The sequence below is a fragment of the Eumetopias jubatus genome, unplaced genomic scaffold (genome assembly GCF_037043125.1).
Source record: "Eumetopias jubatus isolate StellerSeaLion01/CBP00866 unplaced genomic scaffold, mEumJub1_p1.0 scaffold_4, whole genome shotgun sequence".
NCBI classification, from domain to species: Eukaryota; Metazoa; Chordata; class Mammalia; order Carnivora; family Otariidae; genus Eumetopias; species Eumetopias jubatus.
Window position 1 is genome coordinate 133,478,512 of NW_028274810.1, and position 26,500 is coordinate 133,505,011.

At 33.0% G+C, this 26,500-nt stretch overlaps 1 protein-coding gene across 4 annotated transcripts in view; it reads left to right on the forward strand.

The window, feature by feature from the left end:
• Window positions 1-26,500, forward strand: part of CSMD3 (CUB and Sushi multiple domains 3) — a 1,163,243-nt gene that overhangs the window by 464,072 nt on the left and 672,671 nt on the right. For 3 of the 4 annotated variants that reach the window (XM_028122520.1, XM_088023099.1, XM_028122521.1), the window contains 2 exons: window positions 5,231-5,308; window positions 12,466-12,553. In XM_028122520.1, coding sequence (XP_027978321.1) covers window positions 5,231-5,308; window positions 12,466-12,553 — 166 coding nt within the window. The remainder of the gene's footprint in view (window positions 1-5,230; window positions 5,309-12,465; window positions 12,554-26,500) is intronic. The other variant, XM_028122523.1, reaches the window with a different exon arrangement.

The following is a 26,500-nucleotide window of genomic DNA, read 5'->3' on the forward strand; positions in this document are numbered from 1 at the left end:
TTGAGTGTAAGGATAAATATAGGATTGTAATTAATCCAAAATAAGAAGTAAGAATTATACATCCAGATATCATGATACCAAACACAGTAGAAAAGAAAGGCATTATTGTACACTTGAAAAGTTAAAATGAGGCAAAAGTAACCCCCCAATCAATAAGCTAGAATGACTTACTTTCTCAAAAGAAATGAATTACTTTTCCAAAGAACTATAATCTGATTTAATCACAGATTTATAATGCAGCTACTGACACTTACAAGATAAATTATTGTAAAAATAAATACTACAAATTTAGAAGATTATGATAATGAACAGAATATTGCATTTGTTTTATTTTTATTATTGTGTTAGAATATAATCAAGGTAGAAAATGAAAGGTAACACTCAGTAAATAATGCTATTGTTCTTCTACTAGAGTCCCATAGAAATCTGAAATATTTTTTTCCAATGGAAAAATGTTCTGCTCCCTAAAACTAAATATGTTTTTTTTCAAAGATCATAGTTCTACAAAATTGCATACTATGTATATGTAACAATGAAAGAATATAAAAAATGCAGGTATCTGACTTTTGAAATTGTGTAGTAAGGAGTCTATTAATTTTCAAATGAGGAAGTTGAAACCAGGAGATGTCTTATGACTTTAAGTTTTAGAAGCTCAGTGATTGCAGGAACAGTTAAAGATCTTTTCCAAAACTCCAACGGATGGTTGAATTCCCTTTATCACAATTGTGTGATATGGTCAGTTTCTTAACATTAAACGCTGACCCCAACACTAAATCTATTACCTTCCAATTGATTTTCTTCTAGTAATACCATATGTTCTCAGGTTACACTAATAAAGATTCTCTAACATAAAAATAAAGTCATATGCCACCTATTTCAGACACATATGTACACACACATATGTTGATGTTTGAACAAAATCAAATTCTTTAACCATACATGTGTAAATATGGTTATTTTAAATAAAAGGCATTATAAATTCAATAATTTCAAAGAGGTGATTTTAGATGATTAACATGGAAGTTACACGAGTCTTAAGAAACATCAATCACAACTTTTTGGTAAGTTTTAAAATACATTTTAGGGGCGCCTGGGTGGCTCAGTTGGTTAAGCGACTGCCTTCGGCTCAGGTCATGATCCAGGAGTCCCAGGATCGAGTCCCGCATCGGGGTCCCTGCTCAGCGGGGAATCTGCTTCTCCCTCTGACCCTCCCCCCTCTCGTGCTCTGTATCTCTCATTCTCTCTCTCTCAAATAAATAAATAAAATCTTAAAAAAAAATAAAATACATTTTAGATTTCAAATTGATTTTGAAGGTAACAGAGTAATGATTGATCTGAAAAATACTGCAGTGCTAATCCCCTACAGTGGTAATAGGGACGCCTGGGTGGCTCAGTCAGCTAAGCGTCTGCCTTCAGCTCAGGTCATGATCTCAGGGTCCTGGGATTGAGCCCCACCTCAGGCTCCCTGCTCAGGGGAAACCAGCTTCTCCCTCTCCTACTCCCCCTGCTTGTGTTCCCTCTCTCGCTGTGTCTCTCTCTGTCAAATAAATAAATAAATAAATAAAACTGCTTTAACAAAGAAAACAGAAACAAAATGGTTTTTTAAATGTCCAGGGCTTACAACTAAAAAAAAAAAAAAAAAGGGTAGATTGTGGATTTGATTGTTGCCCTAATAAAGTCCTTTCCCCAGACTTTTTCCATATTGTAAAATATTTCCCTAATGCTAAAAAAAAAGCATAAGTCAAACCAAAAAAGAAATAAATAAAAAGTTAACAAAAACTGTTTAGCATGTGAAAAGCAGAAGAAAACAAATGAAATAGATATTTTTGCATATGTCTACATGTCTTGCATTTAATTAAATTAAAAAAATTATTAGAACATACATATTTTTTGTATATTTAAAAATAGCTTTATACATGAAACTACTTCTACTTGAACATTCATTCTTTCATCACTTTTTCCTTCCTGATTTATGATTAATGAAGGAAATCCTCCCAACAAAATGTCTTTAGTTAAATGAGCCAAAATTTACAATATTGCATGTATTCATTCAGTCATACACTCATAGAAATTCCACATGAGTAAAATGCTATTTCTGCATTTGAGAAGCTCAGAGTACAGTGAAAGGAATTGACACAAACAACACACCATCATTTAACATTTTCTTAACCTGTATTTATAGACCACAACATATTTTAATATATCTCTATGATAAAATAAAGTTTACATTCTTATTACTGAGATATGCCTGTTAAAAAGATCAGGTTAATTTTATAATAAGTTAAATATGGTTAATAGAAGCACTCATTGCTTAATGGTATGTTATTTAATATATATACCTTGTAACACATAAAATTTATATTTTTATGGCATATACTTTAGGTTTAACATTTCACTGATACATAATTTAGAGTAGGGTCTTATAGTTGGTACTGCAATATTTGTTCTTTCAATTTATTTCTAAAAGATATACATTATTCTTTTTACTGAAATCATAAAAAGATCTAAAGTATGTGTTTATTGTTTAGCATAAAGCTTTTTGTGAATTAAAATTTAATATTATTTTCCATTCACTCCTTTTTCTCCTCTAAAATAGATATTCTCCTGGCCTTCCATCTTCTACATCTGTATTATTACATCATAACACATTTTAAAAAGATAGATTTTTTTCTTCAATTTAAATTGAAAAACAGATGCTTAAAAGAGAAAATAATAATAATAATAAAACTGGGTCCCTTTAGAACCAAGAAACTATTTAAAACTCTTTGGTCTGAGGTGATGCTTTCTGAGCTAGGTATTGTTACCAACTTCAGCCAACCACATAAACAAGTCTAAATGCAAGCAACTTATATAAACCTTTAGACACACACACACACACACACACACACACACACACCTCTGTAGTTTTCAACATTCTTTATTCCCAGTTACACATTATAGAATTGAGCTCTTTTTGACCTTCTGGCCTTTTCTTCTTCAATTTTGGCCTTTGGGTTTATAAATTTTTCTTTACTCTTTAAAGAATTCCAGATTTATGCTAAAACTACCATGAAATCTTCAGGCTCATCTGTGATAGTTGAAGTCACATGTTATAGTGCAGAGGAAAGTAGAGGCAGAATTCCTATTTATAATTCATGTTTGGATTGAGATTATCCAGAACTTTGTTTCAAAATATAAAATGTATATTTTATTAAGAAGAACTTAAGGAAAGCAGGAAAATTCACAAAGTGGCAGAACTAAATTTAGAGCAGTTGAATACTGCAGTAGAATCAAACTCTGGCTTACCATGGGGAGGGAGATGTGGAAGAGAGTTACAGCAGAAAGCACAACTTTCAAAGGTGGTCATTCTTTTGCTGATAAAGAATCTCAGAGCTATCAAGGGACTGAGCTGTCATCTAGTCCTAGCTTCTTCTTTTAAGAGAAAAGACCGAGGTAAAAAGACAGATTCTTGTTCAAAATCACACAACTAATAATTGCTAAGAATCGGGTCTCTTAAATCCTGCACCAATGGTCATTTCCTTCTTTTTTTAAACATAGTAAGTATAAATAGTCCATAACTATATATTCTAGTAAATCATAAGACCCTGTCTCACCCTTCTACTTTTGAGGTATTAATAAGAAACCAATCACATAAAATGTTTCAAAACCAATGAAATACCCGTGATATGAACTAAGTGGGTAAAATAGCAAGTAAGAATTAGTAAAATGATCATTTTAAGCTATCTAACAAAAATCGGTATTGCTTTTTTCCAATTCATGGCTTGAACAAAAACTAATTGCCTAATGTAATACTTAGACTGTAAACCTTATAAAAATCAATATGTAAAAATTTCTAAATTATAATTGAAAAGTGAAGTATATCCCTTGCATTACTATTCATGCTGGTTTTTAAAAGAAAATAATTGATATTTAAGGGGCACCTGGGTGGCTTAGTCGTTAAGCATCTGCCTTCGGCTCAGGTCATGATCCCAGGGTTCTGGGATCGAGCCCCGCATCTGGCTCCCTGCTTGGCGGGAAGCCTGCTTCTCCCTCTCCCTCCCTGTGTTCCCTCTCTCACTGTGTCTCTCTCTGTCAAATAAATAAAATCTTTAATAAAAATTGATATTTAAGTATCTCATGGAATCAGGTTGCATAACTTTTTAATAATGGGGTTTGAATTAAATAGATTTTCTTTATTTCACTTGGTATCATTATTGTTTATCACTTTTAAAAAGTACATAGCCACTGTAGTTAATCCAATAATTTATATTTTAAAAAATACTTCTTTTCCTTCATCTAAAATACTTGAAAATTGTTTTAAAAATATTTCAGTTACTTCATTGAATTTATATTTATCTTTTAGGTAAATCCAGTCATATCTATTTTAATACAGTACACAATGAAATATACCAGCCTCTTATGATATTGACTTTCAATATCATAATATCAAAAACAATAGCAAATTATTTTAGATGGAACCCAAATAATTGTAATTCACTTTTTTTTTAAAGATTTTATTTATTTATTTGAGAGAGAGAGAATGAGAGATAGAGAGCACGAGAGGGGAGAGGGTCAGAGGGAGAAGCAGACTCCCTGCTGAGCAGGGAGCCCGATGCGGGACTCGATCCTGGGACTCCAGGATCATGACCTGAGCCGAAGGCAGTCGCTTAACCAACTGAGCCACCCAGGCGCCCTGTAATTCACTTTTATAAAATTTATAGACCATAATTTCAAAAGCCATGACTCTGAAAATAAATAGTTATTGGCAGAAATACTAAAATATATTTTAAGTTTTTCCAATACCATTTTAAGTGTGTCCTGATATTTCACTTAGGCTAAATTACCTAAAAAAATATATTAGTTTAAGAACCTAGTTCATTAAATTCTTCCCACTTTTATAATGTTTCAGTATTTTTATTTTTCTAGCTTAATTTTTCCATAAAACTTGATGAACTCAAGTTATATAAAGTGTTAATGTTTTGCTCTCCTCTAAAAATTTGCATAATATTTAAAAACATATCCACACATATATGCAGGATTCTTCCTATAGAACACTTAAAATCCTTCACTACTGCTTGGTATTTTACTACTTAGTGATTGTATTGCTGTATTTTCTTCGGGGTACCTACATCAGGCTTAAGAAAGCAGTTTCTTTAACTTGCATAATTCAATGCTAACAAAATTTGTTAACTTGAATTTTATTTTAAAATTGTATATCCTGATACATGTTTTTGTTTGTTTTCTTAACTAGTGAAAAAGGCCATAGATTTTAAATCTAGAGGATTTAAATTGTTTCCAGGGAAAGACAACAGCAACAAGTTTTCTATCTGTGAGTGTACTCCTTTTTTGTTACTTTCTCTAGTGCAAGAGTGAAGTTTGTGGTGTCTGTGTTGTTTGTGTGTGTTTTATAAAAATGTTTGTGTATTTACCAAATTAACTGCATTAATATCTATATAACATGCATGATTATTATTCAATATTTTCTTGTATTTGAATGTATATTGAGTTAATGGATTAATGTGGTAAACTCCCAAGCTGAGAGGTGAAAAAATTCTCTTTGGGCTAGTATGTTGGGATAGCATTCTAGTTTTATAATTTTAGGATGTAAGATAAAAAAATGAGTGAAATTTCTTAAATTGGTAATTTCTTAAATTGGTGATTTCTTACAGGAATTTTTGTTCAACATAATTATTTTTCTAAGGAAAAAATTTCTTTTTATAGCAATTTTTATTTAAGAAAAAATATATTCTCAATTTGAATTAACTTATCCATACCCTTTAAGTCAAGTCTTTTGTAAATTAATTATTAACTATAGAATTAATTTTTGTTTTCCCTTGAAAAATCACAAAATGATCTGAAATATACACATTTATATGCTGCCCCAGTACACAATTTTGCTTAATATTCAGGATTTTATAGATCATCTGAAGTTCATCCTTGAATCTCAAATTAACAGTCGCTAAATTAGAGCATTCATATATACTATTGTAAACATATAATAAAATTTTTAGGAGAGCTATGCTATTTGTATTTATATTATAAATCAATAGCAGTTTGTAGGACTTTTCTACCCTATTGTTCATTATATGTATAATTAATAAATTTGGAAAGAAACCATTAATGATACAACATCTGACTTCTAAAATGATATATTGATAGTAAATAAGATTAATATAAATAACATATATTATTTTTAACAGGAATATATTTTTAGCATTATTATTTTTATTCAATTCAAAATAATCTGATAAAATTCTTTAACAAAAATTATTCATTATGGTTATATCAGAAAAGGATTTTATCTTCATGTTTTTTGACTTGTATATATAATGGTAAATGTCAGTAATTGAGCAATTACATCAATTGTCAAAAAAAAAAAACTCAGAGCCTATATGTTATCAAACATTTTAAAGTGTCATACTTTTAAAATGTGATTTTACATTTTGTTAGATTTGAGAATACTAAGCCAAAAATAGCCGCTGTCAGTAGGAAATCATTGATCAAATTAGGTCACCTTTTGCAAAGCCCTAAACAGTTCATTTCAGAGTAGTTAGCTGTATAATTATGATTTTTTGTTATATTTCAGGTGTTAAAAACATATCTGTCTGTGTTTAGGGAAAATAAATTTCTCATATATAAATTATTTTATACATTTTGGAAAGACATTCTTCCTATAAAAGAAAATATAAACAGAAAAAAATTTGTCAGAAGACTATCCTGACATACCAAATTTCATCGTGTCAATATGAAATAAAAGTTATATCTTTGCAGACTTAAGGTTTACTACCTTTTTTTCTAATATTTTGTCTAAACAATGTATTTATTTTGGAACTCTAAGTTTATAGGATTATAAACTATGCTGGCTCACCCTTTGGCTCATTTTGGTTATGTGAATGTCATTTTATATGCTACATGCTTCGAGTTTTCAGATAGCCTGGGAAATTCAGGCTATTTATACTAAAATAGCTAAGATTTATCAAGGCATTAGAATGTATGTAACTCTTTATATTTGGTATTTTGCTTTAGTGGACATATTTATTATTTTCGTTGCTCTTGCATATGGGTTATGGGAGGTGAACAAGAAAGGAATTTAGACATAACAGTGTGTCTGGTAGGCAAAAAGCCTAATTCTTTTAAAAATATTTTATTTAAAGAATATTTGATTTAAAATTGTCAGGAAAAAAGTTAATGAGGCAAAAAAAGTAAAACATGAAGCAAAAAATGTTAATTTACTTCATAATTTTAAAAATATAATTTGCATTTATCCATGACATCTTATGTAAAAGATGAACAATATTCTTGTGTTTTTTAATTTATTTTTTAACATAATCACAAATAAAAACAAATTATGTTTTGCCAATTTTTTATAGTCACAAAATAACAAATCAGCATTATATTAAATTTCATTTCACTACATTTTTTTTCAAATATCTCATAGTTTCAAAAGTACATTCTCTCTGGTTGTTTATAGAAAAGATTATATTTTAATTTTTATCATTATTATTTATTAACAAGTAAGAATTTGAGTCTTCTTCTCTTTCATTTCATTTATTCAATGCAGGGCCAAATAATTTTAAAAGGATACAATTCTTATATAAACCTTTCAAATGAAAAAACAAAAAACAAACCAAACCTTGTATTTTTTTGAAAAATACAGTCAATTCTGGAACTGCCAGAAGTGAGCATAAGCGAGGACAAGACACGTTGCCAAAGCGTGTCTTCCCACAGTAGCATCTTTAAAGTTTAACTAGGAAACAAATTAATAAGAGATCCAGGAAGCAACATAGTAATAAAAAAGGGAGAGAGAGAGAGAGAGAGAGAGAGGAGATCCAGGAAGCTGCATCAGTGTTCTTGGGGAGCATTTGGTTGTTTAAATGCTAATTTCGATTTTTTTTCCAGCTTTAATACCTGACCTCTAAAAGCCTCTATTCATCCCTTGTTTTTCATCAAAAAGTATAGATTTGTCAATAAAGGGGAAAAAGTAGATTCTTTTTAAGTTTTAAAGATAAAAACATTTTTTAAAATATTTTAAAATGTTGAAATTAGTGAACTAGTATTCTTGCCAACTTTTCTAGTAGGGTCTTCTAGAATATTAAGGTAGAATTATGAAGAAACTGTGAACTTCCCATAATGTATTTTTTCAATTTTATTTTATCTCCAAATCCATACTTTCATTCATTTCATGTTATTCATTCATTCTATGATTCTCTTTGAGCTACTTCTCCAAGCCAACACCATGCTAGACTAAGAAAATAAAAGAGGGAATAAAATACAGTCTCAGAATGGCAAGGATCCAATATTTTATTGGGAAGCTAAATGAGTTAAGAGGAAATTCTTTGTAGAATATGTAGTATAAAATAACACTCTGTCAACATCCATGATGTTTGAGTTCAGAACAAGATCCAAAACACTGTATTTCATAAGGTGGAATAGAAATTTAAAATCTAATATAAAAGAGTCTAAGAAAGGTGGCAATGTAACCAGCTGGGTGAGGTAATGTGGAGAATTCTTTCCAGAATCTACTTGCTTTTATTTTTGGGTAAATTATGTGCCATATACAATCAGAAACCTCAGAAAATGTGCTTATTATAAACTACCCTTAAGATTGTTGTGAAGATTAAATGAGTTGGTACATGTAAAAGATGAATATTTCCTGATGCATATTTATTATATCTTTCTGTTGACTAAGTTTATAATGTTTTCAAGCTAGAACATGTAATAATACGGTAAATTAATTAAAATTCCTGTACCATATTTATAAATCCAATAAATAAACCCATAAGCCCATAACTTCAGGGTTATAAGAAATTACAATTCATTTGTTTTTTAAAATCCTTTACCTCCCCTCTTTTATCCACTTTTGTGTGGGGCAAGAACTCATGTTGCATTAATGATAATAATGGGCATAATAAATATCCTTAGAGATCAGAGCAAAAACAGTATTCCCCATAGAGATGCTCTTTTCAAGAGGTAGCACCCAGTCCATGTAATTAAACATTTAAAGAATGCTCATGTTCTAACCATTCTGCAGGTTACTATTCAACTTTAAAGAAGTAAAAGTGATAAATCTGTCCAATTGCTTATCTGTCCTTATGTAGTGAAGGAAACTATTGAATGCCTAGTACTAACTTCATTTGAATGTCTTGGTATCACTAGCTATGGGAAGTTATAAAATATTCATATTTCAGAGAAATAAGATATTACACACTTTGTTCTTTAATTTTAAATTTTAAATATTTTCAAAGAATATTAAATACATGTATCATGCAGAACTTCTCCCCTTCTCTTTACATTTTAAATTGGAAAGTCTTTCCCCTATTGCAGATATCCAAAAACAGTGGTTTAAAGGACACTTCCAAATAGACAATAACTTAACAATTAAAACCATAAGGACTAGAATTAATTGAAAATGGTAAAAGTTATAAATATGCTATACATTTTAAGATAAAACATTTGGTTAAGAGTGTTGAATTGTAGTTAGTGATATCATTTTGCCTTGCTGAGGTTTCTGGACAGGATGGAGGCAGGGTTCAAGAGTAGAATTTTTTGAATCAGTCTGCCAAGGTTTAAACCTAGACTAAGGCACTAACAGTATGACTTTGGAAACATTTTTAAACTCTTCATGACTTAGTTTCTGCACCTGTAAGAAGTATATAATAATAGTAGCTCCTTTTAGATTGTTATGAAGTCGATATGTGTAAAGAAGGTAGAATAGTTCCTGACACATAGTACCATGTTAAGCGTTAGCTATTGTTAAAATTCATTTTAACCACAGGTTTACTTTTTGAGGTAATAATGATGATGAAATGGGAAAAAATGAATTTTTTATTACTTTTCTTTTCTAATACTGTACTCACAGGTCACTTTTATATTAACCTATAATCTGTGTTATACATTGTAATAAAATAAAGTAGGTAAGCTCAAGTCATGCCACTTCTTTATCTCTAATCCATATCAAAAAATCACATTTAAACAACATAAACTACACTTTCAAAAGCCATTTTAAAAGGAAAGAGAGTGCTTCCCACAGAAAGTACTTGATTTATTGTAAACACTATATCAGGTATTGTTGTTAATCAAATGACTAGGGTATATTTACTGAGAGGTTAAGCTCTACCTAGGCATTGTGGGTATATTAAAATTATGTTTTTCTTTTATCTTTATCAAATATATAATCTCTGTATATATGACTAAGGAATGTGAAACTACCAATTTGTAGTATAATAAAGAATCTTAAAACTAAATATAAAATTTCCCATGTTATGTAACAGGGATTAGAATAATGTAGTAAAATTAGAGATTGTATTTTGCAGAAAATGGGACTTGAACTGAGTCTTGAAAATTAGTTAGAATTTTAATAGCTAAGGAGGAAGAAAGGGGAAACATGGAGACAGGAGGAAGTACAAATAAAGCAGGGGTGAGCACGGCTTACAAGTAAAACTGCAGAAAGGTGTGCCTGGGTGGCTCAGTTGTTACGCATCTGCCTTCGGCTCAGGTCGTGATCCCCAGATCCTGGGATTGAGCCCCGCATCGGGCTCCCTGCTCTGCAGGAAGCCTGCTTCTCCCTCTCCCACTCCCCCTGCTTGTGCTCCCTCTCTCACTGTCACTCTGTCAAATAAATAAATAAAATCTTTAAAACAAAACAAAACAAAACTGCAGAACAATGAAGAACTCGTTGGACTTGAGTTATGGACTAGTGGGAAATACAACTGATACAGTAGAAATCTTGAATTATGGGAGATTTGTACAATAACAAAAATGGTGTTTGAGGAAGTTTAGTCCTCCTCTCGGACTCAAGATAGATTAGAGGTGAATGATAATGGAATGCACAAAAGCATCAGTGATTACATTGGATCTGAGCATGCACCTCAGATAACAATGGGAATTTTGGTGGGATTACCTAGTAGTAGATAATTGAAGGAGCAAGAATGGAGCTTGGAAAAAAATGACAAAATTATATATTGGAACTTGTTAGCAAAGAGGTAATTTCTTCAAGCCATGAGGGAAATATAAAATATGGGGAACTGTAGGCCAATGCTTTTGAATTTTTCCACTATAAAGTAAAAGAGTAGTCGAAAGTAAGAGAATGGGCCAAAAACAAAACCAAACAAAACAACCCAGAAAGGTAAAGAAGAATGAAGTAGCAAGTCATCAGACCAAGAAAAGTAAAACTATCATATATTTTGCAGATTGGTGAATATGTAATAAAGTTGTCAATAAGGATATTGGTTGGGGATATTTAGAAAAGTGATTTTTATAGAATGAAGGGCACAAATGCAAAATTTCATATCTAATTGAAAATATGATTTTACCAGAATTACGACTATTGGGACATTATCTGATAGTTGCCTTGTTATCTGATAAGTCAGTTTGAACATATTGATCAATCTGAACTAAATGATGCAGAGATCCAGCAGTTCTCAACATTGACTTTACCTTAGAATCACCTAAAGTGTTACTGAAAAACAAAATAAACACAAAACTGATGCTCAGGGTCCTGCCCTAGAGTAATTGTGTCAGAATAGCTAGGTGTAGAAATACACATTTTCATTCTTTAAAGAAATTTCCACAAGTGGCTCAGATCTACATTGTAGGTTGAGAAACATTACAAAGTTAATTTTTCCCTCTGTGGAATCTCTGCTCAGGTTCTATTCTTTTCTCAAAAAGCAGATAAGTTGATGAAGAGCAAAATAAATTATTCTCTAGTTCATTAAGAGATTGAATGTATGAAATAATATCACTCACATATATCAGAACTATGAGGTTTAAATATCTTCCCACTAAGATAGCTGTCTTGGGGATTTAGTTACCCACTGTGATCACATTCACTGAAAATATTAATGAATCTTTCATTAATTGAGTGTCCTGGAGGAACTGTTTAAAATGTGTATGATGGCAAGGAAAACATAATCATGTCTATTGCTACAGGGAAAAACCATTATTTTGGTTTTCAGCATTATATCATAATTCATTGACATGTGTGGTAATAGGAACCATAGTCTTTAACATTGGTAGAGCACAGTGCTTCATTATATGCCAAACAAGAAGTGCTAACAATCTTAAACTTTTCCCATAGGGTCTTGTTTTTCAGTTGGAACTTTAAAAATAATAGGTACCCAAATGATACTGTCATAACTGGTAGTAACTGCTTTACTGCCAATAATTAATGGAAACTCTGGAACTGATACACTGGGAATGCATTTCCAGAGATTTCACAATTTGGTAGTAATTTACAAAAAGTGTTAACTGTCAGTGTGTTAATATTCAGAATAGTATGTCATTGAAGATGAATATCAAACTTACAGGTCCACTAATAGCAAAAATGCTTTGTCTTTATTACTGGGTTATAAAATTATATTTAATCTTTCTACATTTAAACTATAGTGATTACACAAAATGTAAGAATATATTTTATGTACATTTTTCAATTAACATTTTTCTTGATTTTCTAATCATGTTTTGATTCTTTTTTTTTTCCTGTTACAGTAAATGAGGGAGGTATTAAAACAGCTTCCAATCTATGCCCAGATCCAGGAGAACCAGAAAATGGGAAGAGAGTTGGATCAGATTTTAGGTAATATTTTGTATTGCTATTTCATTATTTTGTCAAAGTTTAACTTAAAATTTAAAAGTAACTAATAAATATGGAAAATGAAGCCTGGGTGATTTAAAACAACGGCAGCTAGATTTTATTTATTTGTTACTATTAATATTTCATTAGTTTAAAGTATTTAAATAACATACCAATTTTATTGGGATACTTTTCTGGAGTTTAAACAATCAATTTCTTGCCATATAGTAAGTGAAAAATCATGGGCTTTGGATTTGAAAGACATGAGTTAGAATTCAAATTCTGCTTGATAGTTATCTGATCTTAAGTAGGTAACTGAATCCTGTCTGACTGTTTCCTGTTCTGTAACATGTAAATCAAATTTAGCATATCTAATGGTGAGTTTCAGATGAGGTACCGCCTGTGAAACCTTCCTGCGAATGTTCTAGAAACATTTTATAAGTATTTTTCAGAAGTAGACATAACTGAATATATCTCCATCTTGAAATTAGTATTGATTTTATTAATTCAAAATTAAGTTTACTAACAACCAAGAGAATGCATGTAGTATACTGTGGTAGGCATTAATTTGAATAACTATCAAAGAATATTTTTTAAAAATCTTGAAATTTTAGTAGACCTTCTTATAGCATTTCATAAATAAAAGGTATAAAAAAATGCTTTAAAATATTAACTGATAATGTAACTAACACTCACAAATACCTGTTTTTATAAAGTATCCATGATACATAATTTTTATTAAATTATTGATAATGATTATACACCTACCACACATTTATAATTTTTACTTCTTTATATTATTTGTATAAATGACTAAAGAATATCCTGTGGGGGAGTGGGGTGGGTAGATAGTTCTTAGAATAGAGACCTATGGGAATTTTATCCCCCATGGATATTTCAAGATGACTTAAAGTTACATTTTGCTATACATGGACAGGAAAAAAAATAGTGTGATTTCAACATAAATACAACTGTAATTTTCTAAAAAAATTACAGAACTCTATTATTTTAATATATATATTTATATATTTTATATTATATATTATATATATTATAATTAATATATATGAAAATGAAGAAAAACATGAGAGAAATTTAAAAGATCTGAGATCTAATCAGACTCTGATCTTAATAAATTGACTTTATTAAAAATCAACTAAATCTCTCAGCTTCAATAATTAAAAGTGATATTTTATAGACTACAATTTACATAATGATTTACTATGTGTTTTTTACATGTCTTTTAATTTATTATAAAATATATGGTATTTACTATTTTATTCCCATTTTACAAATGAGACAAGGTTCTGTTTACCCAGGTAATAATTTGATGGAACTGAAATTTGAACTTACTACTTCCTGATTCCAAAATCTGACCATTTATTCACTAAATTACATTATACTTTGAAGTCAAACAAACTTCATTGGCAAAAACACTACTTGTGTTCTCCAAGAGTTTATTTCCTGAGATCTAAAAATGAGAATAGTACTGTTTCATAGAGTTAAGGAAATAAACTGATGTATGCATGTAATAATTATAGAGCTTGAGACAAAGTAAGTATTCAGTTAATGCTGGTAGCTATTACGGTATGATGTGAATTACAGAATAATCATTATGAATATTTACTTGGTCCCACCTTTTACAAAACTATATGGCTTTATTGGAAATAGATAATATGGTGAGTTTAATTACTTTCAGGTGTCATGGCTTCCAATTATAAGATTATTTTGTAATCATATTGCAAGCACCATGATGGATATTAGGCATCAAGAAGCTCACAGTCAGGGGACCCTGGGTGGCTCAAACGATTAAGTGTCCGAGTCTTGATTTCAGCTCAGGTCATGATCTCAGGGTCAGCCCCATGTCGGGCTCCACACTCAGCGGGCAGTCTGCTTGAGATTCTCTCTCTCCCTCTTCCCCTCCCTCCCATATGTGTTCTTTCTCTCTCAAATCTTTAAAAAAAAGAAGCTCACAGACTAAAACATAATCATTATAATTTAAGAATGTGTGAAATGTTACAAACTCACAGAGGAGGTATGGCATTTTTGGAAGCTAGGAGAAAGGGTCATAGGAAGTTAACATTGAGCTAGGTCTTAGAGGATAATTAGAATGTGTTATAGAGATGAAGAGAAATCCAGTGAACATTTATGTATGCATTATCTACATGTATTATTTGCCTATTGTGTTCCTGGTCCTGTACTAGGAACAAATAAGACACACAAAAGCAGACATAGTACATGGTCCCCATAGTTCTTAGAATTTAATGGCAGAAAAGACAGTTAAATGTCACATGCGTTTGTAATTACAAATTTAGGACAGTACTGTGAAATAAAAAAAAATAATAATAATAAAACCCAAGCTTCTGTAAGAGAGAATGAAAGTATCGGGGGGAACCCACCCATTTTTAGAAGGTCCCACTCTCACTGATACCAGAATTTTATGCATCTAGACTATAAGGAAGGAAGAGCCCCACACTGAGGAAGAGCTTGAGGAGCTATTCAAGGAAAATAATGACCACTGAGTCTAAATTATAGAATGTAAATGGGAGAAAATCATAGAATGAGGTTGAGGAGATAAGGAAAAACCAGATCTCTTTTGCCGAGGAAGCAAACTGGCAACCGTTCAGCCTAATCTGGACTGGAGATATGTTTTGTTTTAAGCTCACAGTGTTTTGAAAAAATGAGAGCCAACATTTAAAAATTAGGAGATTACACACACACACACATACACGGGCACTCACAAAGATTTTTCTATTTCCTTATTATATCTGGCAACTGAAACTAATGTGCCTTTATGAAAATATCTACTGGAACCAATTAATGCCTGTTCCCATTAGGCTGAGCAATATCACTCTCATTCACCATGGTTACTCCTAGGCTACTTTAACTCACCTATATATAATAGGAAACTACAAAGAGTTGTAAGAGAGTGACATGATCTCATTTATATTTTCAGTAGATCATGCTTTATATTTTTGATAGATGGAATGAAGAAAACAGAAGTTTTAGTTAGAAGATGACTGAAGTGGTCTGGATGTAAGATGGTGGAGACTTGAGCTATGGTGGTCAGTGAACTAGAGAAACTCAAGTTATCCTTTAAAGATATACAATTTTTTAGTATCCGATGACAGTTTGATGTGGAAAGTAAGAAAAATAAAAGATAATCCCTAATTTTCTGGGCTTAAACATCATGAGAATGGAGTAAATGATAATATTTAATTAAGTGTGGGGACACCTGGGTGGCTCCGTTAGTTAAAGCATCTGCCTTCGGTTCAGGTCATGATCCCAAAGTTCTGGGATTGAGCCCCACATCAGCTCCCTGTTCAGTGGGGAGTCTGCTTCTTCCTCTCTTTCTGCCCCTCTCCCCACTTGTGCTCTTTCTCTCTCAAATAAATAAAATCTTTAAAAAATTTAATCAAGTGTGGAAGTCCAGAGTTTTGAGGAGAAAAATGAAGAGTTCACTTTTGAGATTTTAAACTTTAAATGACTTAGAGATTTCCACACAGGTATGTTACGTTTGTAGTTGAACGTATTTGAAATTCAGAGATAGTCAGGGACCATCAGCGTGTAGATATTATAAAGAATATTAAAGCAGCATGATAGATGACATCATTTAGACTTTGTAGAAAGATGAGACAGTCTATGACCTAGTCCTAAAGATCAATGCTATTTGATGATATGATGAAATACAAGGAGCTATCAAATCATGCTCATGAGTGGTGAGAAGAATAGGAGTGAAACAAAAGAAGGAAGTTCTTGAAAAGAGGGTGAGGACTGTTAAATGCTATTGAAAAACTAAGAATGGGAGGACAGAAGCCTGTCTCTTAAATTTGACAGCATGAAGATTATAGATAAGAGTGATTTCATTGGAGTGACAAAGATTGAAAAAAATTGAAATAGCATGAAGAGACACTTCAGATAGGTAATAGCTATCATCAAATTACATAAAGCATAAGAATATTGGAGGCAGTTTTATAGTCTGTTTTCTTTCATCAATGTCTGGTTGTTTTCAATATACAGGTCTTTCACATCCTTGGTTAAATTTATTTCTAGCTATTTTTTGATGCAATTGTAAATGGAATTGTTTTCTTTATTTTTCTTTCTGATAGTTTGTTATTAGTGTATCCTACAAAATTCCTGAATTTGTTTATTAGTTGAACAGTTTGTTAATGGCATATTTAGGGTTTTCTATATATGATTTTATGCCATCTGCAAATAATGAAAATTTTACTTCTTCCTTTCAATTTCTATACCCTTTATATCTTTTTGGCCTAATTGCTCTGGCTAGGACTTCCAATATGATGATAAATAGAAGTGGCACGTGTGGGCATCCTTGTCTTGTTCTTAATCCTAGAGGAAAAACTCTCAACTCTTCATTGTTGAATGTCATATTGGTTGTGTGCTTGTCATATATGGCTTTTGTTATGTTGAGGTATGCTTCCTTTATACCTGCTTTGTTGAGGGTATTTTATCAAGATCGTATCCATAGCCTATGTTCTCTGAGAGCAGTTCCACAGACCAGCAGATGTGGGCCAAACTCAAAGCCCTCCCTTCAGGCCATAGCTCCAGAAAAGGTAAAGAGGACTCCTTTATAGAAAGACTAGGGGTTGTGCCTCTGTCCACAGTTTGCACAGTGCCTGGGGGTGGTAGCCTGCCAAGAAATGTTTCTCTGATTGCCACAATCCTGTGGACCCAGTAATGAAACCACCCTCTGCTTTGCCACCAGAGAGCTAGGCAATCAAGGAGTGTACCTTTAGCGGTAACCACAAAAACCCAGACACCAAAAAAACAAACAAACAAACAACAACAACAACAGCAACGACAAACAGGGCACTAAATGTATGTAAAGCTCCCCTCCAGGAGACTCTAGTGCCCTGGAGCATGGCAGAGGGTGAGTGCAAAGATCACATCTGACATCCAAAGTTTCTGGAAAGGACCCAAATATGTGTTTAATTAATATCAAGCCCCTCAGTTCATAGTCATGATGGTTAGCTAATTGGCTTGCTTCACAGAAAGACCTATTTCTATTGTCTCTTTCTGTGCTTTGGGGTGGTAACTGTTTAGGAACACTTTCTCCATTGGTTGTAGTCCTGTGGGGCCGACAAATATAAGTCCCACTGGCCATAAGAGCCAGACGATGTAGAGATGTCCCCTGGCAGCAGTCACAATATAGGGGTGCCAGACAGGGGTGTAAACTTCTTTCTGAGTGGCACCCTTAGAGTCTCGTGGGACCAGAAATGCAAGCTCCCTTAGCCTCCAGAGCCATTCAGTTAAGAGGTATTTCCCTGGATGATAACCACAAAAGTCAGGGTGCCAGATGTCTGTAAAAGCTCCCTTCTGAGAAATACTAGTGCTCTGGAGCACAGCAAAAAGAGAGTGTGAAGATGGCCCCTGCCAGTCTCCATCCAGGAGGGTATTCCAGCAAATTCCTAGATGTATGTGTTAAATTAGATGCCTGCTCCTCAAGCTGATACTTTAACAAAGCAAGTGAGCCTTTTTCACTTTAAGTCTGGTCACCAGTAGCTGCCTCTGAACTGGGCCTTGGGACAGGTGAATCTGAGCACTTGCAAACTTTAAGAGCTACAGTCTTGCAGGTCTCAGAATGCAAGCCCCATTGGTTTTCAAAGTCAGATGTTTTGGAGGGCCTCATCGCTCAAGTGCATGCGTTAAAAATGGGGTGCTTCAATGTGAGGTTCAATCTTTAATCCTCAGGGAAAAGCTCTGGGTTTTGAGTTTCTTCCCAGTTGTGAGTTGCTGCACCAGGGGTAGGATTTATTGTGAGATTGTGTCCCAACTTCTCATATCCTCTTTGATGTGAATTTCTTCTTGTTTGCATGATGTGTAGTGGTCACTTAGCCAACCTTTAGGTTGTTGTTTTTTTAAAGAGGAAATTGTTCCATATGTAAAGAGGAAATTGTTCTATATGTAGACTCAGTGCGTCCTTGGGAGGAGGTGAGTTCAGCATCTTCCTAGTTCACGGTCTTGAACCAAAACTCTCAAGGAAGGTTTTAATTGAAATGGAGAGTATTGGGCATAGAATATCTTTGGAAATAGGGTCAACAGAACTTCCTTATGGGTTGACTATGGAGGAATGCAATTGAGAATAGTTAATAATTCTACAAAGAGCCTTTTATAAAGAAAATGATAGTTTAGTCTGCAGCACATGTAAGTCTTTTCTTCTGTTTCTACTTTTGGCTTATCAGTGATTTGATAGATCTTTTCCTTCTTTCTCCTACCCCAAATTTCTTGCCTGTCTCTTACGTTATCCATATTGTTTAAACAAAAAAGCTTATTATTCAGACATCTCTTCTTGTGTTTTATTTCTTATTTTTTCTCTTATTCTCACTTCATCCTATAATCCATCTCATATTAAGGTCAGTTCAGTTGCTCCACTTTGTCTAGGTCATATAGCATTTCCATTATAATAATGGAATTTTATTTAATAAAAATCACATATACTCAATAAACAGTATATTACTATGGAAGTTATAGAATACTAAATCTGAATATTCAAATGCAACATGAGAAAATCTGACAGATCTGACATTAAATTTTGCTTTTATGTTTTTTATCATTAATAATGACAGTTGAAGGTATTCTTAATATTTTATTATAATTTAATTTTTCAAAAATGTCATTTAATATGTAGCACAAAATACATGAAATAATCTCATTTTTATAGATTTAGAATTAGTATACATTAAGTATTCCCACATTGCTTAAGCCAAGATATTTGCCTTATCTATAAATAGTTTTATCCATCAAAAATTATTTTCTAGTTGGAATATTTTAATGTATTTCTAAACATGTATATTTTAAACTGTATTTCAGTGAAAGATTACCATAATTTAAATTATCTGTGGCCTCTATTTCTTGCATCACCTTTTCTTTTTAGTGTTTTTATCATAACATTGCAAAAACAGCTTGTTTCTCCCCGCCAGTAATGAGGACACCATGAGAATAAAGTAGACAAAGTACAGATAAGTGCTAAGTTCTCAGAAAGTATGCACAGAGTAAGTGCTAAGTCTTGTTATATGTGTTACTTATTTTCTTTTTACACAGCCTCCCCATGTTGAGTATTTTTATAAATCACATTTTTCTAAATATCATATTAGCTTAGATAACACAATTGAAGTAACTTTTAAAACTCTAGCCCCACTAGTTCTTCTACATATTTATACAACTTAAAATACACTTTTTTATAAGAGCTAGTTTTAATATGGTAATATTGTTCTGAGCAATCTGGGCTCCAAGCAACAATAGAACATTTATGCTTCCATACTCTTGTTTTCAGACCTAGGTAACGTCTTTTAAAAATCTTCTCAAAGATCAGAAACATCTTTCCATATGGACAACAGTACAAGTCTTAGTTGCATTAGTCTCAAAACGTAATATGAGAGGAAGGTTGCAATGTAGGTTTACTCAGCAATCTTTTCTTAGGCATCTAAACTATTTTTGGCTTGGTGATGAAAAAAATGATAAGATGGTATCTGCCTTCAAGAAATAGAATAAATTCCAGTATGGTGATATGAGAAAGCACACAAGTGAATATCGTTCAAGTCATATGAGCCAAGAGAACATGGGTATAAATTACGGGAAAATAAGGAATATGAAAATCCATTTGAAGAATGGATAGGATTCTTATAGGAAAAGATTGGCAGGATCACATTCTAGAAAGAGAGAACAGCATGTGCTGTATTGCTGAGCTGATAAAGGGTAGAGGCATTTGGAAGAACAGTTTGCCTTAAGCAACTGGTTATTTGAAGAGAATAGTAGCTTTTTTTAAAATCTCTTTTTAAAAATACACTTCACATAACTAAAATGATCTATTTTCTGTAAGAGGCACGTCTAGCATTCTGTAACACAATATGGCAGAATTGGAAATATAATGTCAGAAAGTTAGGTTTGGACTGTATTAAGAAGGAACTTAAATGCTAGAATGCAAATGTGTAAACAAAAGGAAAAGAGCACCAAATTGCAAGCTATAAGCTCTGGGTTCAGTCCTACCTTTATTACAGCTAAGTGCACAAACTTCTGGTATACAGGTTTACTCATTATCAAAATAGGAAGATACCATGTATATTTTATTAAAAAGACTTTTTATTTATGTATCTGAGAGAGTGAGAGAGTGAGGGCAGGGGGAAGGAACAGAGGGAGAAGAGGGACAAGCAGACACCTCACTATGGAGCTCGATGCAGGACTTGATCTCAGGACTCTGAGAACATGACCTGAGCCAAAACTGAGTCTGACACTTAACTGACTGAGTCACCCAGGCACCCCAACGTGTATAATGTTTTAATGAGCAACAAAATAATAGTTGTGAAAGTGCTTTTAAGCTATGGTATTTCTGTGTGTAATAATTGATATTATATCCCTTCTTAATTCCATGAGCTATGAAGAGATTCAATTTTTTTTCTTTTAGAGAGAGAGAGAGAGAGAACACGTGGTGGGGTTTAGGGAGGGGAGAGAGAGAGACTGAATCCCAAGCAGTCTCCATGCTGGAGCCTGAGTCCTTAGCTCCAACATGGAGCTTGATCTCATGACCCGGAGATCATGACCTGAGTCAAAATCAAGAGTAGGACACTTAACTGACTGAGCCACCCAGGCGCCCTGGAGATACAAGTTTTTGATTGAGGGTAATATAGCAGGAGCTATGCAATAAAAATCTTTACCTGAAAGTTAAGTTTAATACATCTTGTAATAGAATAGGAAACCATTGCAATTGTCCAGATGAGAAATTTTAAGGATGTAAAGTAAAATGGAGACAATGAGAATTGAAAGGAATCAATTAATGAAATTGAAGAAGTAGAATCAAAGGGTTACAGGATTTGGGGAAAGAATAAAGATTTTAAAATCTGAATGCATTTGAAAAATCATACTCAAATTAGGAGGAGAAAGGTAAATAGGCATTTATTGAGCTCTACTTTAGCTTGGGAACTTTACTAGGCAATTTTATAACTGTTAGATATCTAGCCCTTTGCTATAGCAGTATAATTTGATGTCATTCTATTTTTATTAAAGAGGAAACAGATCTTTGGTGAGAACAAATAGCTTCTCCATGTCAAGTAAAAAGAATAACAAGATTTAAAATTAAGTTCATTGAATTCCAAATTCCATATTCTTTCACTTGTAATAATGTATGCTTGTTTTAGAGGAAAGACTAGTTCAGTTTCTTAAAAATTAAAAAGATCCAAATATCTGAAGAATGAAAATGATAAAGACCTAAAAAAAAGGAAAGTCATGATTATTGAAGCCTTCAAGAGGTAGGGATATTCCTAAAGCAGAATATATAGTAGAAGAGGAGAGTTTTGAAGAAGGAACATGGAGCAAAGCTTATTTTTTAGGGAATGGGAAGAGGATGGATTCAAGAAAAGAGTGAAAAAATAGATGGTAGAATGACTAGATTCAGAGAAACCAAGATATTCCTTAGCTACTAGAGTCAAAAAAGAGGTAATAATGGTGACAGAAGAGCTGAGGGAAATGAGAACAGAGAAAATTAATTTAGGGATGGAGAAGTCATTGGTAACTTAAGAGATGATGCAAAGTCAGAGTACACGATATCAGGAGAAGTGCCTGGCTGGCTCAGTTAGAGGAGTGTATGACTCTTGATCTCGGGGTTGTGAGTTCAAGCCCCACACTGGATGTAGAGACTACTTAAAAATAAAATTTAAAAAATATATCAAAACAATAGGGAATAAGGAAGGAAGTGCCACAGGTGTAGGCTATTCTTTAGAAGATTTTTGTGGGGATAGATGGAACACTTCTGGGAGCTCCTATTTATTAATGATCTCTTTGCAATTACCAAAGTAAAACATACAGGTGAATATATTAGCATATTTAGAAAGCTCATTTTAGGAGAACAGATGAAAGTGGGTCCACATTCAAAAGTGTGATTGATTTATATCATGTTAGTCAGCTTTTCTTGACAATAGTAGTGTTTTAATATTACCAGATGAGAAGCATGTACCCTCCTGTTTCATTACTAAGCTATACCAGTGTTTTAATTATTCAAATAAAAATCCAATTTTGGAGCCAAAATTTTTCTTTGTTCTCAAAGAGGAGGCAAATTTCTGTCCCTGTCTAGTGATATCTCTTTAAAGGGAAGGCATCAGACAAGGCCTTTCCTGCAGATGGAAAGTCTGTGTAAGGTAAGGTTCCAGGAAGCTGAGCCTTCCCAGACCTTTGGTTATCATTTTAAAAGACATTTAAAATTTTAATTTATTTTTCAGCATAAAAATCGCTGGCAGTCTCTATATCTTTTTGGCAGCATTTTTCCATTTGAAAGCCTGTTATGCTCCATAGACATTTCAAATTAGAAAAAAGACTTTTAGGATTTCAAAACACAGCTGTTAAGAGTCTCACCTTGGAGATTAGCACACAAAATGGTAGGCAAATCATAGCATGTCCCGTAAGATATCTTACTTCTCCAAGGATTTTCTTATAATTTCCTCAGTAATTATAAAAATATTGATTATGTGCATACAAGAATATTTCTGTGTTAGCAACTGCTGCCTATAAGTCACCTAGTTTTATGGTGAGTCTGAAGTCCTACTATTAAGTTATGTGATCAGAGAAATTAATGAAAGAAATGTTAAAGTTGTAGTTATACATATAAAGGTAATAAAAATCTCAGTGGTTGGGAGCCTGGGTGGCTCAGTTGGTTAAGCGACTGCCTTCGGCTCAGGTCATGATCCTGGAGTCCCGGGATCGAGTCCCACATCGGGCTCCCTGCTCAGCAGGGAGTCTGCTTCTCCCTCTGACCCTCTTCCTTCTCGTGCTCTCTATCTCTCATTCTCTCTCTCTCAAATAAATAAATAAAATCTTTAAAAAAAAAATCTCAGTGGTAATGTTAAATGTATGATCTTAGATTCTGCAATATGCTAATAGTGGTGCATAATTAACTTAAAACTTTAGTTTAAAAGTTTAAAAAATAGACAGTAAAAATAAGCATCATTGGAAAAATCTGTTATTAGTTACACAATAATTAAAAAAAAACATATAAATTGTAACAGCATCAACCTAAAATGTGAGGGGGGTAGTAAAAGTGTAAAGTTTATGAATTCTATCAGAGTTTTGAAGGTAAATTGTTATTGTTTAAAATAAGGTATTATAAGTTTTAGATATTTTGTGTAAGCCTCATGATAACCAAAAGGGGAAATCCTGCAGTAATTACACAAAAGAGCATGATCAAGAAGTCAGAGCATGTAGATACCAAAATACATCAAAACACACCAAAAAAGACAGCAGGATAAGAAACAAGGAACAATAGATCTACAAAACAACCAGAAAACAATTAAAAAAATAACAATAGTAAGTCCTTACTTATCCATAATTATATTAAATGTAAATGGATTAAGTTCTTCAATTATAAGTCATAGAAATGGCTGAACAGATAAAAACAAACAGACAAGAGCCAACAATATGCTCCCTATGAGACTCACTTAACCTTAAAAACATTGATGATAAATGACTCAGTATATCAAGAATATATAACAATTGTAAATATTTATAAACTGGACTACCTAAATATATATAAAGCGAAAAGTAACATAGCTCAAAGGAGACATAAATAGTAATACAATAATAGAAACTTTAAAATCCCATTCTTAACAATGGATACAGCATCCAGACAGTTAATCAATAAGGAAACAGTGGATTTAACAACACTGTAGAGCAAATGGACCTAACAGACATATACAGAACATTCTAGCCAATGAAGAATACATATACTTAAGTGAATATGGAATGTTTTCTAGGATAGACCATATGTTAGGCCACAAAATGAGTCTTAGCAAATTCAAGAAGACTGAAATTATGTCAGATATCTTCTCTGACCACAATGACACAAAACTAGAAATCAATGATGAGAAAAATGGAAAATTCACAAACACATGGAAATTAAACAACACTCTCCTTACCAACCAATTAATTAAATAAGAAGTTACAGGAGGAAGGGAACCTGGGTGGTTCAGTTGGTTAAGCATCTGCCTTTGGCTCAGGTCATGATCCCAGGGTCCGGAGATCAAGCCCCGCAATGGGCTCCATGCTTGGCAGAGAGCCTGCTTCTCCTTCTCCCTCTGCTGAAACCCTCTGCGTGTTGAGTTTAAGAAGTTCTTTATAGATTTTGGATACTAGCCCTTTATCTGATATGTCATTTGCAAATATCTTCTCCCATTCTGTTGGTTGTCTTTTGGTTTTGTGGACTGTTTCTTTTGCTGTGCAAAAGCTTTTCATCTTGATTAAGTCCCAATAGTTCATTTTTGCCCTTGCTTCCCTTGCCTTTGGTGATGTTTCTAGGAAGACGTTGCTGCGGCTGAGGTTGAAGAGGTTTCTGCCTGTGTTCTCCTTTAGGATTTTGATGGACTCCTGTCTCACATTTAGGTCTTTCAACCATTTTGAGTCTATTTTTGTGTGTGGTGTAAGGAAATGGTCCAGTTTCGTTCTTCTGCATGTGGCTGTCCAATTTTCCCAACACCATTTGTTGAAGAGACTGTCTTTTTTCCATTGGACATTCTTTCCTGCTTTGTCGAAGATTAGTTGACCATAGAGTTGAGGGTCCATTTCTGGGCTCTCAATTCTGTTCCATTGATTGATGTGTCTGTTTTTGTGCCAGTACCATACCGTCTTGATGATGACAGCTTTGTAATAGGGCTTGAAGTCCGGAATTGTGATGCTACCAGCTTTGCTTTTCTTTTTCAGCATTCCTCTGGCTATTTGATGTCTTTTCTGGTTCCATACAAATTTTAGGATTCTTTGTTCCATTCCTTTGAAAAAAATTGATGGTATTTTGATGGGGATTGCATTGAATGTGTAAATTGTTCTAGGTAGCATTGTCATCTTTACAATATTTATTCTTCCAATCTATGAGCATGGAACGTTTTTCCATGTCTTTGTGTCTTCCTCAATTTCTTTCATGAGTATTTTGTAGTTTTCCGAGTACAGATTCTTTGCCTCTTTGAAACAAACCGAGGGTTGCTGGAGTGGTGTGGGGTGGGAGGGATGGGGTGGCTGGGTGATAGACATTGGGGAGGGTATGTGCTATGGTGAGCGCTGTGAAGTGTGCAAGACTGTTGAATCACAGACCTGTACCTCTGAAGCAAATAATACATTATATGTTAAAAAGAAGAAGAAGAAGAAGAAGAAGAAGAAGAAGAAGAAGAAGAAGAAGAAGAAGAAGAAGAAGAAGAAGAAGAAGAAGAAGAAGATGGCAGGAGGGGAAGAAAGAATGAGGCAGGGAATCGGAGGGAGAGACGAACCATGAGAGACTATGGAGTCTGAAAAACAAACAGAGGGTTCTAGAGGGGAGGGGGGGTGGGAGGATGGGTTAACCTGGTGATGGGTATTAAAGAGGGCACATTCTGCATGGAGCACTGGGTGTTATATGCAAACAATGAATCATGGAACACTACATAAAAACTAATGATGTAAGGCATGATGATTAACATAACATAATAAAAAAATTAATACTCAGAAATTAGTTGCATTTCTATACCTTAATAAAGAAGTATTAGAAAGAGAAATTAAGAAAACAATTCCATTTGCAATTTCACCAAAAAGAATACAATACCTAGGAATAAACTTAACCAAGGAGGTAAACGACTTGTACTCTGAAACCCGTAAAATATTAATGAAAGAAACTGAAGACAATAAACAAATGGGAAGATGTTCCATGTTCATGGATTGGAAAAATTAATGTTAAAATGTCCATACTGCCTAAAGAAATCTACACATTCAGTGCAATCCCTACCAAAATACTAACAGCATTTTTCAAAGAACTAGAACAAAATATACTAAAATTTATATGGAATCACAAAAGGTCCCAAATAACCAAAGCAATCTTGAGAAAGAAAAGCAAAGCTGGAAGTGTCACAAATCCAGATTTTTAGATATACTACAAAGCTGTAGTAAACAAAACAAAATGGTACTAGCGCAAAATAGACACATAGATTG